The 18,707-nt window shown below is 39.7% G+C and overlaps 2 protein-coding genes across 3 annotated transcripts; one reads left to right on the plus strand and one right to left on the minus strand.

The window, feature by feature from the left end:
• Positions 1-2,981: 2,981 nt before the first annotated feature.
• LOC117260258 (T-cell surface glycoprotein CD3 epsilon chain-like) lies at positions 2,982-9,837 on the plus strand. Of its 2 annotated transcripts, none has more exons than XM_078167293.1 (5): positions 2,982-3,264; positions 3,871-4,062; positions 4,160-4,303; positions 4,542-4,594; positions 6,726-9,837. In XM_078167293.1, exons 1-5 carry the CDS (start codon positions 3,207-3,209, stop codon positions 6,786-6,788), a joined length of 510 nt encoding a protein of 169 aa, XP_078023419.1. In that variant the 5' UTR covers positions 2,982-3,206; the 3' UTR covers positions 6,789-9,837. The 2 variants fall into 2 exon arrangements, with proteins under 2 accessions (XP_078023419.1, XP_033488100.2); XM_033632209.2 differs by having other exon boundaries at positions 2,983-3,270.
• A 5,751-nt stretch (positions 9,838-15,588) lies between these two features.
• On the minus strand, positions 15,589-17,642 carry LOC117260125 (T-cell surface glycoprotein CD3 gamma chain). Its single transcript, XM_033632018.2, has 7 exons — positions 17,549-17,642; positions 17,179-17,255; positions 17,029-17,046; positions 16,744-16,941; positions 16,450-16,593; positions 16,175-16,242; positions 15,589-16,064 (listed from the first exon to the last, which is right to left on the minus strand). Exons 1-7 carry the CDS (start codon positions 17,569-17,571, stop codon positions 16,017-16,019), a joined length of 576 nt encoding a protein of 191 aa, XP_033487909.2. The 5' UTR covers positions 17,572-17,642; the 3' UTR covers positions 15,589-16,016.
• Positions 17,643-18,707: the final 1,065 nt, after the last annotated feature.

Genomic DNA, 18,707 nt, shown 5'->3' on the forward strand with positions numbered 1-18,707 from the left:
GTTCAAACATCAACCTCATTCAGGCTACAACGCGCGTGCACACACACACACACACACACACACACACACACACACACACACACACACAGGTTAATACTTTATTATTCTTGATTTTATTTATTTTATGTTATATATTTTTATTTATTTTATTGTACTTATTTTTGTATTTATGTTATACATTTCTATTTATTTTAATATTATTATAATTGTATTCTTACAAGTTTATTGTTCCTTCTTTATTATTCATTAAAGTGCTTGAATACATTTAGCCTATTGTGAATCTTTTTTAAGCACAATAACTTAATTGTTACATCCATTCCCAGCTAGTGTTACAACTCACCCCAGTACTGGGGTACGTTGTAACAATATACCTCTTTGTATTTGACATTAATTTCCATAATCTGTGATGGTGTAGTAGAGGTCAAAGTGTGCGTTATAGCAGACAAATATGGGTACCACTTATCAAAATTTAAGAGCTCTAACAAAAAACACCACTGAGTTACACTTGCTCAAACAAAAAGTGTTATAATCATCCCCGGTCTCCTCTACTGCTGTGTAGAGACTATGGGGAAATGCATACAGTTTAAGCAGTTTACCAAGAGTGGTGTCAGGGTGCACAGGTCATAAGTAAAAACAAAAACAAATAAATAAATTATTGGTAAACATACAAATGCAAAGTATAATTCAAGTTTTTATTGGATTGAAAGGCTTGATAAATGGCATACATATATTATTCTCCAGGCATACAGGAAGATCCAGCACCCTTCATCACATAAGGAGATGAAGTGGAGAAGGTCTTTACATTTAAGACCCTGGCGATCACCATCTCCCAGGACCTTACCTGGGCTGCGAACACCACGGGAGTGGTCAAGAAGGCCCAGCAGAAACTGCACTTTTTAAGACTGCTCAGTAAAAGAAGACTAAAAGACAACCTGCTGGTGACCTTCTACTGCTCCACCACTGAGAGTGTGCTGGCCTGCTGCATCCAACAGGAAGGCCCTCCAGAGGGTTATCAGGACAGCAGTGAAGGTGATCGGCCGTCCCCTGCCCTCTCTGGAGGACATCTCCAGCTCTCTGTGCCTCAGTAGAGCCAGGAGGATCATCAAGGACCGTTTCCAACCAGGAAATAAACTCTTTGCACTGCTGCCCTCTGCAAGGTGCTATTCAAGGCATTATATTCTAATACAAGGCACTTATTTCTTATAATATGGAGGTGGACTCCAGTAGATAAAGAAACTAACAAATATGTCTGGGAGGAAAGAGAAGGAAACAAACTAACAAACAAAAACAAGTCTCACATATGTCCCCATACTTCACTCTACAGGGTCACATAGTCACAGAGCAAGTTCATAATGATGTAGGCTTATATACTGTTTTGATATGAGTCCATAACCGATCCCAAGCATATGCACCTTTCTCCTGATCGCCATTTATCCTACTGAGCATACATTCATAAGATGCTATTTCCATCTTTGCATTAACCCATTATTTTGTCTTTCAGTGTCTTAGAATAATTCGACAGACAGTTATAAGATCCACAATAATAACAGAAATTGCACACTTGGATACGTTTGGTATTTGCAACGGATCCCCCAGTAATCACAACTTTGGACTTTTTTCATTTCTGAACCAACTAACAACTTAAAATTTCTAATACTCTAATCCAAAGTGGTCTGACAAAACTACATCCCCATATACAGCGCAGGAAAGTTCCTATTTCAGTTTTACATTTCCAACAGCTATTGTTATTTAACCACTTTATTCTGCAGAGTCGTAACGGTGTATGATAATATCTACACAGTACATTATATTGTGTGAGCTTCCCCCTGGCTTCTTTCACATACAAATGCAATATAGAGATGATTAGTGGATTTACCAAACTGATCAAAGTATCCTTGAGGAAGATACTGAACCCCAAATTGCTCCCAATGGCTGTTCCATCAGTGTGCAAGTGTGTCAAAATCTGAGTAGCATGTGGCACCTTGTATGGTAGCCTCGGCCACCAGCGTATGAATGTGTGTGTGAATGGGTGAATGTGACTCATGGTGTAAAAAGCGCTTTAAGAAGTCGGATGACTAGAAAGGCGCTATACAAGTGCAGGTCTATAAACCATTTACCAACCCACCCGAACTAGACACCAAAAACAAAATGGAAGGATCCTACATTATATTGTTACGTACGTATAATTGTTCTAAACATTATAATCTGCAAATGGCAAAGTTTTACTCTAAAACTACAAAAGGGAGCCACAAGAATTATTACCAGACCAGATCATAAAGTCATAACGTTCTGATACACATTAAATAAAACACAATGACTTCCATTAAATATTCACAATATGTTTTCAAAGTGATGGAGTATTATGAAATCTTATTGTTGTAGTTGTTGTTGTTGTTGTTGTTGTTGCTGCTGCGATGACTTGTTGCTGAAGCTGTTGTGAATATGTTCTATTTTGTAATTGTGTTTTTTTTATATAATAGTGTCTTTAAGCAGAGAAATTATTCCTCTGTTTCCTGCCCAGGGACTCTGGTGCAGCTAAGTAGCTGTGCACTGTCCCTGTTAAATAAATAAAATAAAGAAATAAATAAAAGTTTATACACATGATGGTAAGTTTTACCTTAATAAATCAGCGTCAACATTCATATTTACAACTGTTAAATGTTGATTTCAGCACTAGCATCTAGGTAGATCAGGCAAATCCTATTGAGATCTCATTTTTAGTGAGACATGAGCACAAAGAGACAATTCAAGATATTTGAATATAAAAATATGATGCAAAATATATAATTAAAATATACATTAAAGCATTTATAATGAAAATATAGGTAATTATTACTCAGCACAGCTTCTCTCTGAGTTTCTGATCAGGAGTACATAAAGGAGCATCTCTACACACCATAGTCATTCAGTTCGACTTCATTTTGAGGTTTAACTGTGAATTCATCTTGAAAAAAACGCTTCCTGTGGGGCGCAGCTTGTGTGTGTGTGCGCGTGCATGTGTGTGTTAGTAGGCAGAGAAAAAGTCAGAGGGAGAACCATCGAGTCTGTTTCTTTCAATCCTCTTGTTTCGTTGAACAGGCAGCTTGATTATAATTTTATTTTTTTTAACATCTTGCAGTGGATACATTCACAAATCTGATCAACTGAGTAAAAAGCTTTACAGAAACAAGACAAAAAACAAAGGTCATCTCAAGAAAATCAACAGCATGGGTGTCCGGGCCACACTCGCCGTCCTCCTCCTGTTCATAGCCACCGTCGAAGCAGGTGAAGGTAAATATCAGTTCTTTATTCTGTTGTATTTTATCTTACTTCATATTTTAAAGTCAGAAAGTTTCAGTAGATTGGTCTGACTGAAGATGTGGCATTTCAGAGCACCTTCTCCAATTTCCTGTATTTCATTTCTGCACCTTCACTGCTCTGACTACTGTGTTGAAAAGTTATCTGTATGTTTCACCTCACTGGATTCTGTGGATTCTTTTATTCTGATGTTTTGATATACTTTAGTCTGTTTTGTAGTGTAGTATGCCAAATAGTTGCCTAAAAATGTTGGCTATATGGGTATGGATACATTTCATTTTGACATCTAGTCGTATTTTTGTTATTTATTGAGGACTCTTGTTGAAAATATTTCACTGTATGTGAGACATATGATGATGTACATGATGTAATGCACCGTAACACAGGGAAAAAACATCAGTCTAATGTGCATAAGACGAGCTTGACGAGCCAAGACGAGTCTTGGAAACCCACCTCGGCTCTTTGATCGTCCCCATTTGTCTCTGAGATTTAATGTGGACGAAGGGTCCTGATGAAATGAAAATCTGAAGTAAGTACACTGAAGTAACTCGATACCTGTCTGTGTGTTTTAAGGACAAGGAAAGGTAGAATTCTGGAGAGAAACTTTCACAATGTTCTGTCCAAAAAACGGGACTTGGTTCAAGAAAGGAGTCAAAGAACTCAGTGTGGGAAAAGAGTATAAACTCACATATGATGGCACAAACAAAGGCTCATTCTACTGTAAATATGACACAACAAAATATTATTTCTACGTGAAAGGAAAGGGTGAGTACAAAACTGTAACATTCCTCATGATGTGCAGTCTGTGTTTTTTGTCCTTACTGAGCTTTCACTTGTTCAACTGCTGATCTTTGTCCTCTAGCATGTGAAAACTGTTTCGAGCTGGACGGGAGGTTGTTTGGGCTGGTCATTGCTGTGGACGTGTTGGGGACGGCCGGTTTGATGATCTTTATCTTCAGTTGCACCAAGAAGAAAAGCTCAGCTCAACCTTCTCACACTTCCAAAGGTGAGAATGCACTCAAGCAGCTCACAAAGAACGCAGCGTTACGCTACTTCACACACTGCTTGGTTGAGTTAAAGGTTATCTAACGTCACTCGGACCAAAGCGCTTATGATGCATCCTTTAGCACTGACACATGCTGGTTTTTCAGTGAGACCTACAGTACATCCAGTTGATAAAAAGAAATGCTGATGCAACTCAACAAATGACTGGTGACACATGTTTCTGTGTTATCGTCTTCTAGCACCTGCTCGTTCAGGAGGCCGGGGTCCACCTGTCCCAAATCCTGACTATGAGGTAGGTACTGTATGTGAGCTCCATTTTCAGATGCGTTTTACTTTTGCATTTGTTGCATTCAGCTGATTGTTTTCTCCTGTTTGACTCCAAATGAGCGCAGCAGTAATCTTCAGTCATGTTTCAGCCAGATATTGTAAATAGCGCAAACACAAGATGAAAAACGTGTTTGTAAAAGAATCATAGAAATCAAATTAAAGCTTTGATTAGCGACGGCAATTTCACCAATTCATTTTTAAAACCTCAAAGGAGTGGTTAGACATTAAAACATATACTGATTCGCTCTTTGGGCCTTTTTGTATTTCAGAGTCTGAGCCAAGGTTTGGATTTTTATTGCATTGTGTACATTTGATCCAGTTAGTTTAGGCTTTACATTGCAATAATGCAAGCAAACTAAAGAGCTATACATGACGTACCCGCGTCTCCCTGTACTTGACAGTGATTGGTTTGTAGACAGACTCTCCCGTCCTCTTGTATCCCTTCTCTCTCATCCTCTCGGAGAATAAATATTGAGTTTCCTTAAATGCCTAAATTCCTAAGGTCAGTGAAACATCTGGTGGCTCTTTCTGTTTTGTTGCATTGTTTTTCCTTAGAACTTGCTGTGATTGGTCCGAACCATCCAAATAAAACGTTGGCAGATGCTATTAGCACCCTGGTGTCTGTGACCAACAATGCACCCAATTACACTTGGAACTTGGAATTATGATGTTAAAATAAACGGGTCTACTGCACTGTAAACAGCGTGCGTTCTGCAGTTTTGTACATCCTAAAAACTAAAAATAATAAGTCAGCTAAATCTAAAATTGATAAGCTAAGACCCACACAAGATTCAAACCTCAATGCCTCACCCATTCATCCATCAATTCTTCCTCCATACACGGACTTTACTGCTATTTATACTCTATATATACACATCACCTGACTTTCTCACAGTAGATTATCAGTGTTTTCTCATAAAGCTACGACTTTAACCTCAGAGAATATCCGAGATTAGCTAGTTTTAAGTGTAACCATGATCTCTGTGTCCTAACTGTAACTGCCTTCAACCTGGACACAATGACATGATGAGAACCAGCTAATCACAGCGCACAGTGGGATGCGTAATAACCGGTCGTATGGATAGGTGTAAATAACGGAATAGATGTGACACTCTGTAAACGTTTTCACAGTAGAAATGAACCGAACCTGACTGAGACCACCTGTTTCTAATGGACCAAGGTTTGGCTTTTTAGTCCATGATGCGGGAGGGTTTCACACCTATAATTTTGGTTTGGATCAATCAGAAAGTCTGAACCAAACAAAGCAGGGGTGAAAGGGCCTTTAGATCGGCACCACAGGTAGGCTGTGGATGGTTAGCATAGGTCATCAAGAGTAGGAGAAGGGAGACAGCTAGCCTTGCTCAGTCTGCCTACACCGAAAGCTCTATAACCAACACAACATAAATATAACTTGTTTAATCTGTAGAAATATCAAAGTTTAAAAGTTACTCCAGGAAGTCACTTTGCTCGGCCGAGAAACAGTCAAGCACGTAATCCCTCATAAAATCTAAAATCTTCTCATCTCACGCAGCAAAAGAAGCAAACTTCCTCAAAACTGTCCTTTTAAGTAAAACAAAACGATTTCATTTTCAAACTGAATGTACTAAACATAATTGAGAGTAAAACCCCAACACACTAATCCATGTAAAAGCAAGATGGCAGCCATCTCTGCCAAGTCGGTCTGCAGCAGATCCCAACACAAAAGTGAACAAAACTTGATCACATTTTATGGTTGGAACTTGTTTATGATTAATAATGTTTGTGGTTTGATATGGCAACAAATTTGACCAATTGTAGCGACATTAACAAGCAAAGACGCAGTTAATTAGGAAGTACTTGTTTGAAGACTTTATTTTTCGCCTCGTTTGAGAACGCTGGGACTGAATTATCATTCATGTTTTGTTTTTTGTAAGTATTGGGTCTCACTGATCCCAAAAAGTTAGGAGAAATAAAAAACGCATGCCAACCAAATGTTTGGGTCTCAGGAAGTTTGTGTGCATTGTGATCTAACCTTCTCAAAAACAAAACATTTCACACATCTTAGAAATCTTGTGATTCTGTGACTCTAACGCTGTTTATGTTGTGTGTGTTGACAGACACTGAACTTGCAAAATCGCGCCCAGGATCATTACTCCTTCTTGAACAGGACGGGACAGTGACAAGCCACCTGACATGAACATCAGTCATGCTCCAGGTCGCATGCAAACACTGGCTTTTGCTCTCTTGGATTTAAAGGGTTGCTTAACCCAAATGGCATTGAAAAAAGAACTTACCCCTGGTATTACTTAGCCAGGTAGTGTCGTTTTCATTTGTCCAGGTCGTCTGCCACCACTGTGATTCATTACAGGTAATGGCATTTAGTTAATGGAAGCAGTACAGCAAAGGGTTAACCTGTCTCTGCAAGGTCAAAAAAGATTGGCAACTGCTTTAGACTGTCTTAGATTTAATCTTTCAATAGTGTGAGTACTACAAACAAATTCTCATCCATGTCAGTGGTGTGGAGGCAGAAATCTCGGAGACAGGCATCTGGACAAATAAATGCAAAACTATCTGCATGGCTAGATACCATGAGAGGTTAAAGGAATACTTTACCCACAAAATGACCATTTGCATATCAGTTATACTCGCTGCATGTTACCTTGAACTAGTTGAGAAAACACTGTTTTTCTTGCATGCCTCCGAGGTGAGCGGAGAATCCACAACTTTGAACATTCTTCATGAATTGAGGTAAATGGGGACCTGGTTTCACAACAGCAAGACTATATCGCACAAGGGTCCATGTCATTGGTTCGACAGCCCATTGGTTCGACATCCCATTAGTCCGACTGTCCGCAGTGCTGAACGGCTCGCGGTGGATGTATGGTGCACCGCAACCGGCTTGAGGCAGAGCAGGCTCACGGCTTATGTGTTTGTCACTTTCTTTTTCATTTTAACCCACACCATGATCTTTTCCTGACCCTAACCAAGTGGTTTTTGTGCCTAAACCTAATCAGACCTTAACCACAGGGCATCATGATGATTTTGGAACAGACATCGGAACAATGGGTTTAATATGGTCGGAACAATGGGATGTCAAACCAATGGGCAGTTCCCATTGCACAACTGGTGCAGTAGAATCAAGCGGCAACCTCCGAGGCTAAAAAAAATGAAGCCATCGCTTAAGCGCCAACAACTGCAGTTCCTTAAATGGCCACTTGAGGCTGGCTCCAGAAGCCAGTCAATCGTCATAGACACCAATGTTAAAATGCCCGATTTCACAGCAGAATTAGACATGTTTACAGCCTCGAACTAAAAAATGTTTTAGTCTCTAAAGCAAATTTCCCCCATTCATGACAACTGTACAGGGGGTGAACTTTTATATAACTCACCCGTTAACATTTTATTAAGGCTTAAAGTTACCCATTATTAAAGATAGGTAACTTTGACACATTGTCCTCTTGTCCAAATATGGTCACATCTAGCTGCAAAAAGCCAAGATGTGGATGGCTGAAATGCCGAACTTGAGGCTTCAAAACCAATGGGTGACATCACGTTAGCAAGGTCCATTAATTTATTGAGTATAATCCAAGTCTCATTTATCTAGTCGATGCTCAGTACTTCCCAAACACATGCATTTTCAATAAATGCATGTGTTTCAACTCTGCTCAAGCGTAGCTCATATACATGGTATCCTCAGACATGCTCAGGACGAGCTACTCATTGGTGGAAGTGTTTCATATTGATTTACATTTTAGCATAAATGTGTAAATGTGTTTGGGAAGTACTGAGCATACGACTGGATAAATGAGACTTGGATAATACTGCACATAAGTCGTGTGAGAGTACGAAACTGATATTTTGATAGTTAGCTGATGTTAAACGTAATCGCCAATGACTTTAATCACGAAGAATGTTCACACTTTTTGGATTCTTGGTTCACCGTTGAGGAATACAAGAAAAACAATGCTGTCTTCACAAATTCAACATAACACAGGGTGAGTAGTTGTTAAACAAATGCTAATTTTGCAGATGAAGTATCCTTTTGAGTGAGAAAACACGGGGGCAGTTTAGTAAACATAATGTACATACAATGTCCTTTTTTTTGTGGTGTTAATTATGTTTTAGTGCTGAGGTCATAGTTAGTATAATTCTTTTTTTTATAAATATTTTTTAAATAATCTGCTCCTCTCATGTGTGTAAATAAGAGAAACATTTCTCAGTATAATGCAGTCTAGTACAACAGCACAGGACTCGAGGCACATGACTTGACTCAAGTGGCAAATTTGAGGATTTGAGACTTGCTTTGCTGACACTGATGAAAGACTTGACTTTGGTGTGCATGACTTGAGACAGATGACTTGAAAGGACTTGACTTTTTTATCTAATATTTGTATTTTTCTGGATACTGGGAAGTTACATTTTGTGTTTAAAATATGATGACGCACATGTCGCAGCGGGAGATGAAAATGTATTTTCTTTAGTTCAATGACTGGCTCATAGTCCCAGCTGTACTTGTATATTTTTATATGTTTCGAGTGCAAAATCCTAATTTGTAAAGTAACTAGTAACTAAAGCTGTCAGATAAATGTAGTGGAGTAGAGACAGGCGATGTTATGAGAAGAAAAGACTTTGCACTTGCAGTACCTGAGTAAATGTATTTAGTTACATTCCACCACTGGGTGCAGCTTATAGTGAATATGACTTGACTTGTGACTTGCTTGACCTGACCAGTGACTTGACTTGACTTGCTTAATTTTCACCGCAGTGACTCAGGACTTGCTTGAGACTTACTCCCACCTCTGCCTCTAACTCTGGCCTTACTAATGACCATGATTAAATTTATGCAGCTGCTGTATTGGATCACAGCAGATTGTATAGGTGTATAGGTGTTTTTTTTTGTGGTGTACTGACCCTTTATATAAAAGAGAACCATCTAATTTACAGTCTTGTATAAAAATCATATTGTCATTTGAAATAGAGAGATACCGGTCTACCTGTTTTCTGTACATATATGTCAATGTCATTGTTAGTTCTGACCTTGTTAGAAGAGCAGCTGTTTGTCAGACGTGTAAAATGTTACCACACAAGCTTATTTTGTTCATCACATCAACTCGCTTCCTGTCCTTTTTTTTTTTTTTTTTTGCTTTTTCATTTTAATCTGCAGCGCTCATCTTCTTGTTACTGTATTGGACAAGCGTGTCACTAATGAATAAACCACAGTCAACTCTGTTCTTGTTTTTTTTCTCTGCTCATGGTCGGAAACAACACCGAGGGGTTTCTATCTACAGATGTATCCGTGTTAGATTCATGAAGTGGCCCCGAAGCCGCAGCTCACATCCGTAGCACACCCACAAGCACATGATCACCATCAATATGTCTTCATCGCTAGAGTCTCTCTTGTGTTAGTGACATGCCATGCTGTTGTTGGAAACATTTGACACATATCTGAAATCTATGCATAAATGAAAATGGATTTCATACTCATAGTACACACAGTGGAAATGTTGGGTCATGTTTTTTGCGTTTTGTTTTTCCCAGCAGTGACAGGGCACAGCTTTAACGGTGGAAACAAAAGCTGGAAACATGACATAATATTTCTTCTTCGTGCAAATAACTAATGATTGATAAGTCTATCATATTGCGAGCAGCTCCAAGGTGTAGTGTTTAATGGAAACACTCCCACACTTACTGCTACAGTTATCTTCATCGCACATCAGCTGTGTGTTTGTGTGAGAGAGAAACAAAGAGGTAGAGGGGAAGAGGAGGGGGGGAGGTTGTATACAATGTGCTCCTCTATCTGACTGTCTTAAGTCAAACTGTTCCCACACACAGGCCTACATCTGTTTGCTTAAGATCATGCACGAACATTTACGTTGTGCGAGGGCACACACACAAGCGTGTAGCGAGTACTTGAAAGTGTGTGCACATGCACTGAGTCAGAAGTTGCTTGTGTGTGTGTGTGTGTGTGTGTGTGTGTGGGTCGTGTTTCAGGGTTGTGTTTCTGAGCCGAGCTGTCTAAGCTTCGTTGTTTGATCTCTCTTCTCTTCCTCAGGTAGAAAACTGCAGTTTGTAGCTCTGTCCCCGAAGCGTCAAGAAGACTCTGAGCTGTGATCAAAGAATTTAAGTTATAAGATTATCTGACATGGAGGGGGGCGCTTCCTCTTCCTCTCAGATAGCTTCTCTCCTCCTCTTCTTTGTTACTATTTTAACCTTTCCGTCTTTTTTTGTTACCTTCCTCTCTGCTCATCTTCACAATTGTTGTGTAATTCTATCTGTCACTGCTATCTCTGTGTCTCTCTATATTCTCGTCTGTTTCGTATATTTGGTGCAACAGACTGAAATAGACCTCCGAAAGATTCTCATCTTCATGAGATAATGACAGACTGCAGCAATAACAAGTAGTGGAGGAAGTATTCAGTACAAGTACTAATACGATAATGTAAAAATACTCATACCCTGAATTTAAGCTTGTGCAGTGTGTAAGATTTAGTGGCGTCTCGCAGTGAGGACTGCAGATTGCAACCAGCTTAAACGTCTCCTGGTTAGAATTCCTTCATCGTTCATTGTTCAGGAGGTTTTTACCAGGAGCCGAATTATCTGCAGAGGTCTCTTCCTCTCCAACACAAACAGACCAGCTGATTTAAACCAGTGAAGTGACCGAATAAAGCAGTTTCAAGGTTCAAATCAGTGTTTTTCCAATGATATTTGGTTTCTCGAAGATGGGTTGCTTGCTCAGCACCTGCTAACTTGTGACTCACCTTTTCCTCTGAAAACTGAAGCCAGACATTCAGGAGGTTTTTAACATGAGTCAGATAATCTGCAGAGGTCTCATCCTTTCCAAAACAAACAGGCCCAGTGATTTAAACCTGTAAAAACACTGAATAACTAATAATAATCTTCATTTATAAAGCTCTTTTCAAAACAAAGTGCTTTACGGGAACTGCCCATTGGTTCGACAGCCCGTTGTTCCGACCATATTAAACCCATTGTTCCGAAGTCCGTTCCGAAATCATCATGATGCCCTGTGGTTAAGGTCTGATTAGGTTTAGGCACAAAAACCACTTGGTTAGGGTCAGGAAAAGATCATGGTGTGGGTTAAAATGAAAAAGAAAGTGACAAACACATAAGCCGTGAGCCTGCTCCGCCTCAAGCCAGTCGCGGAGCACCATACGCCCACTGCGAGCCGTTCAGCACTGCGGACAGTCAGACTAATGGGATGTCAAACCAATGGGCTGTTGAAGCAATGACATGGACCCAGTGCTTTACATGTCGATAATTAAAACAGACAAGACATGAAAACAACTTTAAAAAGAACTGATAAAACCACTTTAGTGTATAATTTCTACTGTCTATTTCACAAATAGAAGGAAACATTGACGCAGATGGGTTTGCCTTCTCGAAGGCATATAGCAGATGACAGCGTTTGTATTTCAATGTGTTTTCTTCGAACACAGGCAGATTTCTGAAGGAGCAAGTTGAATCACTCACAAGCAGTGGTGGCTGCTGGTCTTTCAAACAGGGGAAGCTCACTTTAAGTTTACATCATAAAATGTGTCATATTGTAGCGAGGCAGTAACTTATAAAAGGAACATTCAATTGAAGCCGTTTTTCAACCACATTCATGCCACAGAACCACAGCAAAACACACCTCAAAGATTTTCAGATGGGTAAAAATGAGCTATATGGCTTATGGAAATAAGGAACTCTGGACGGCGCTCTGTCAGAAGACTCCACTCGCCGATGCCAGTGTGTATTTCCAAAGCGCTGTCAATCACAAAGGGGTTCAGCCTTTTAGACAGTTCCTCCAATCATCATGCATACGCCGAGCGTCCTCTCCCGCCTACCGCTCCATGGTGGTAAACGCATCCTAGCGCACGTTTAATGCAATGTAAATTCTTATTTTAATGTAAATTCAATAGTGCATATTTGACCATTTCTTCTATTAAATTTTAGGGGAAGTTCAGCCTCCCTTGTTGTCTCAGAGCAATCGCCCCTGCTCACAAGGACACATTCTCTGCTCTAGAGAGCAGGCCCTCAAACAACTCTCTCTGCGGGTCCCCCTATCCCATGGGCCCCAGTTCAACCGCACGCCTGCACTGTCCATATTTACGCCCTTGTCAACCTGGTCTCATTTTCAATCATCAGTCGTTGAAATCCAGTGCTTGGGCAGTGACTTCCAGCGTCAGACACCAAAGAAAAAAGCCATCTTTTTTTCTTTTTTTTTTTGTTGTGACCAAATTTTTATTGTTTTTTTTTTCTTTTTGTTTTCATCATAGAGGAAATACCACAAATGAAAAATACAGTATTGACAATACATGCCATATCTACATCTGTACTTGAAAGTATCCACAAATACATTAAGCATATAGCGTATTTACGTAAATTAGATGAATAGCAATACAAAAATAAATTTGAGCGATACTCAAAATGTTTATATACCTTCACTTATCTTCCTATAATACAAACAATAGCTTAAACCCTACTCTTTACCCCCACCCCACCCCCCGTGGCCTGAGTTATAAATCATTTGAAATCATTTGAAATCACTATCATCACTATCATCATTGAAATCACTAACCCTAACCCTAATCATAACATTAAAAAAAAAACTTTTAAATTAGATCTTATGGCTAAGTTACTAACTATAAACCAAAATTTCATAGGAAGTGATAAAAATCGAGATCATTAGATAAACTAATCAAAACAAAATACAAGAATAAGTATCTACATACACACACACCTATACATGAATCCATATATCTATATATCTACAAATACAGATACATACATGCATGTACACATTCATAATAAATAAAATAAAATAAAGTAAAATGAAGAAAAACTCACCTTTATATTTTACATTGATTTAAATGTGTGTTTTAAAACCAGCCCTCAATGGAATAAAGACTCTGGTCTTAAACTGAGTAACTTGTTCATCAAGATTCAATGTATAATCCAAGTGAGCCAATCTTTTCACATCGGCATTATACGCGGCCAGTCATCGTTACAGTTTATTGGCGGAAGATTATAAAGCCAAACCCTTTTCTTTTTTCCTAAAGCCAACCATGTGCTTTAGTTGTCAAAAAAAGGTCAATTTGCATTGTTGTACTGACGCTGTGCTTTTATTTTGAAAGAGACTGTATGTAAACAGTAAATTTACTGTGAAAACGGAAGTGTATTTTGAAAGAAAACAACGTATGTAACAAGCAGAAGATGACACAGCATCACAGAATGTCAACAACCAACACACCCAGGGTAATTTTCACATTAGCCCCTTTTACATCGCCAGATTTTCGGCGAATGTTGGGCCGTTTTGCCGGCAAGCTGCGAGTGTTTAGACACACAGAGCCAGATTGGCGAGTTGATCCGTGGTGCCCAATTTTCCACCCCGTAGGGTAGACATAGCCTACTGGCGGAACCTTTTTGGTTTAAAAAGAACAAGGCACCCTTCCGCAATGGGAGGGGCTGTTGATGACTTGTGGGAGGAGCTGTTGATGACACCGCATGTCCGAGCCACTGGCGGTGGATAAACAGGAAACAGCTGATAGCAGGAATTAGCAGCTAGTAGCAAGAGGGAAACACAAACCTGACAGACACTCGGGAGACAAAGAATTTTGCGCCCTCCTTGCTCTCACAAACGAAGAGGCCATTAACCATCAAATGACGGGAACGGTGAAGAACGGGCCGACTTACGAGAGAATCGCCGAAGGACTGACCAGCCACGGCTTCGTCACTGTTCATGTCACATGCTGAGCTACACGTTTTGTTACTTGCTCACGCCCCCATTGCCCCGAAAAAGGCGCATTCTGTATAAACAAAAGTAGGTAGGCGGCATTTTGCTGCACTCCCTGATTTTGTTTTTATACTGCCAATGCTGAAAAAAGACTGATTGGGCTTTCCTGCAAATTTGCACAATTCCTATTTAATTTAATTTAATTTAATTTAATTCGTATTGTAGGTCCATGACCAAACGTAGATATGTGACGAGGTCGGAGTAGGAATGTGTTGCCTCTGCATTGCACATTTTTTTCATTTGTTTAGTTCTGAAAAATAAAAGACACATTTTTGTTCTCACCCACTGCCCGCCCACGTATAGCTCGTTTTATCCCATGCCCGTACCTGTGAATTTATATATATGTACATATTTTTACCCAATACACAGGTTTTTGCAGGTTACTAGTCAGGTACTCACAGGTAAACCGACGCGGTGCAGGACTCTGTGGTGGTTACTGGTGATAAGAGAGAGTGCAGATAGGTCTGTGAATAGTGAACAGTGAGGCTGATATGAGACACTGGATTAGATGCATAATCCAGGGAGTAAATGGCGATATGGAGAGGTAATTACGGAATCTAAAAACATTGAGTGGCTATTGCCAAAAAAGTAGCAATCATTATGGTATCAAAACCAGGGTTTGATGTCATGGAAAAATTCCCCCTTGTGACTGATTTCTGATTATACATTACATGATTAGATTAATACTGATGAGTCAATGTGTAAGCAGCTTTTTACTGTTGTAGGTGGTCGCGGTGGAGCTAGTTTAACTGCTTACTGTTACAGTTTGGTTATTTAATCCAGTCGTACCCACTGTACGATAGGTTTTTTTAAAATAATTTTTTATGACTTTTCTTCCGTCTTTGTTTATTTGTTCAATACTGGACAATTAGACCTCTTCAAGCAGTGAACAATTATCTAAACATTTATCTTTTGTGGAGCTGCGAACAGCTCTGTAAACATGTGACAAACGGCCCTGAGTTGACATGGCATTTTTTTTATAATGGTTTACAAACCACATGAGAGCCGTTGGTGGTGTGGTATATTTTATAAGACTAAAATCTTAATCTGAAAAGTAGTGTCAAATAAATGTGATGTAAAAAGCCCAACATTAACCTTCAAAATGTATTGGGGTAGAAGTAGCAAAAAACCTAAGCACCGTATTGGAGTAAATGTACTTGATGTAGAAGCACAACAAGACAGCAAAGTTTTTATTCCTCAGCTTTTAATGTTGCATCACAATAAAGTCAGTTTCGTTGAAAGAAACATTTCATTTTTACGTCACAATATAAAATGGCTGCTGTAGCACTCCTAATTACAGTATGGGAGGAGACAAACATAGATAGTGAATTAAAATGCCACAACAGAACAATACCACAACGCTAACTTACAACACACAGCAACAAGTCAACAAGTCACTCTTTATGTGAGCGGTCTTTTAACAGCAATATCTTACAGGCGTGGTGAAAAGAAATGATGAGAGATTTGCAGCGTAAACAGCATCATACAGAGCCACGTACATTAGAGATGAACGACACACATCACAGATATTAGACTTTTCCCTCCTGCAGATGTCTGAGGCACAAAGGACACATTGGAGAGCATGTTTTCAGAAAGAGGTCGGGGTCCAAGGCAGCTATTTTTTAAGCACGTCATACGTATCCCTGTGACGTGCTTTTAGAGGCTGAGGGAGGAACGGTGGGGTGAGGAAAGAGAAAGGAGAAAGAGAAAAAAGGTCATTTATTGTTTCATCTTTAAATGTGATATTTGAAATGCCGTCACATTTCATCTTACCTGGTAATTATCATCAGTGTGTCTGCTGCTGTTCATTTCATTTGGAAGAAGGTGCTTCTTGTCAGAGCCTGAGGATAAAAACGATGATCATATTAATAGCAAGAAAAAGAGTGAAGTAACAAACAGATTCTAATGTTTTTTATTTCTAATTACTAAGTTCTATTATTGTAGTATTTGCATGTGTGTTATTTAACACTGGAACTGCCATTTTTTGTTTGTTTACCAACTACAAGCAGGAAATATCAGCTATTAATGGATAGACTTATAGATTTTACTTTTCTTTTGAGAGGTGACTGGACCGGTCCGAGCCTGAGACGCAATGAGATAGACGGCAACTCCTATCACAATGGTGGCCACCACGTCTCCCACGACTATTCCCGTTATTGAAGCCTCGTCGAGCTCTACGCAGTTGTCGCAGGCTGGACACACACACACGCACACACACACACACACACACACACACACAAACACAAGACATACTGTACTGTTAATACAGTTTAAACGCAAGTAATGCCAGTACAAAATACAAATACATAAGTGCAAGACACAAGTTTTGCTGCAGAACTTACTCCGGAATTTCACATAGATTTTTGATATTTCAGTCGGGTCAGAGCTGGGGTCAGAAGACACACATTTGTACTCCCCTGTGTTCTCATCCTTGTATTTCAACTCAGTCACTTCAACCTCATTTTCTGATTGTATTTTATAGTTGTCACCACAAGACAGCTTAATCCCATCAGAGAGTTCGCTCACTTTGATCTCAGGGTCTGGGCAGGAGAAAGACAGATTTAAACATAATGTCACACATGTGGTTGGTATAAGCAGCCCAATTTAACTGTTAAAGTTCTTCTTACCGGCACAACTGACAGATGCTGTTGGAGACAGTCGGAAAGAAACATGAAAACATTTATGTTAATGAAACTGGTGAACAACTTGGGACTATTCAAATAATTAAACTGCACTTGTTTTTTTTCTTAAAACCCAACGGATGTTGGAAGGCCTACCTGTCAGTATCCAAAGCAGCAGCAAACCGGCACGGAAAATTAATTGACATTTCATAGTGTATTTACACCTCTGAGTCCTGCCGATGACCAAAGGAGAGATTACTGATTACTGTAAGTAAAAGAAAGCGTGCAACAGAAAACAGGAAGGACGCCATTTTCTGCTCGCTGTCAACCATTTTATTGTAACAAGACAACAAGAGGCATGATGTAGGGTTATTTTCAAGAGAAGATCTAAAGTCTAAAGATCTAAATAGACTTTGGGTTTAGTTCATTTCACCAAAATGAATCATATTCTTGGTCTTTATCAAATTACACACTGTCGCACAACAAAAACTGAAATATACAGCAAATTTGAAACAAAAGTACCGACCTGGAGATAAAGAGCGGCTGCATCTCTGCTGTCACACCATCCAGTCTCTGTCTGTTGAAGTGTTGCGGTCTGTGTGTGTGTATGTGTGTGTGTGCGCGTGTGCATGTTAGAGAAGGAAATGAGTGTGATTGGTTCATTTTGTGTCTCAGCAGGCTTTGTTGATTTCTACATCTGTTGGGCTCTGTGTCTCTGTGACCTCCAGCAACTGACACAGGTGGAATATCCAAGTACATTTACCAAAGTACTTGCACTTACACTTGAGTATTTCCATTTTAGAACACTTAATTCTTCTACTCCACTGGAGTTCAGAGGGACATGCTGTACTCCACTACATATATTTGCTAGCAGTAGTTAAGAGTAACTCAACAGGTTAGGATTTAACATACAAAACATGTGAAGGGGTTTTATTATATGATGCATCGTTGTAAACTGCAAAAACATTAGAGAAGAAGAAGAAGACCACATTTTATTTATAGAGCGCTTTTCATGGTACACAAAGACACTTAACATTAGTTAAAAATGATCATAAAATAGAATACAGCCAAACAATGTTGTGTGTATGTTGACCAACTGCTGACCGACGGCCCAGAGTATCAGGGGCTCATGGGGATTCACTCTGTCTTGGAGCCAGTCTCAAGTGGCCGTTCATGGAACTGCAATTTAGGTCCGAGTGGGGCAGGCAGTCAGGAGGGTTGGTGGATGGCTCCAACAAACACCAATCTTCACCTGAGAGAGCGGTGTAAGAGCCATTTCTGTGCATGTGTTTCATTTTTATTTTTGTTTATTTATTTTTGCTGTGAGCTTCCCACTACTGGGGGCATCCCTGCTGTGAACTGTGAGTGAGGCCCTCAGGTGTGACTGAAGCAAACGGTTTTAGACTGTGGCGTGGCGTGGCATTGAATGGTGTTTGTTTTATTCTAAATTGGTAAATCTGGATCTGCATTGGTAAGCAGCCATTATTGGTAAAAGTGAAAGTTTGGCTCGTATTGGAAACTGCGGACCTGAAGAATGTGAACAATAAACAGCACCATGATCACTGCTGATCAAAGCAGTTGAGTGGACATGTCATTTACACGCGTCGAAACATCCTCACCATCAGCAACCAGGTGCCCTTGATTGACAAGCAAAGGGAGTCATTAAAAGCGGTGTTCATGTCCTG

The sequence above is a fragment of the Epinephelus lanceolatus genome, chromosome 4 (assembly GCF_041903045.1).
Source record: "Epinephelus lanceolatus isolate andai-2023 chromosome 4, ASM4190304v1, whole genome shotgun sequence".
Classification (NCBI taxonomy): domain Eukaryota; kingdom Metazoa; phylum Chordata; class Actinopteri; order Perciformes; family Serranidae; genus Epinephelus; species Epinephelus lanceolatus.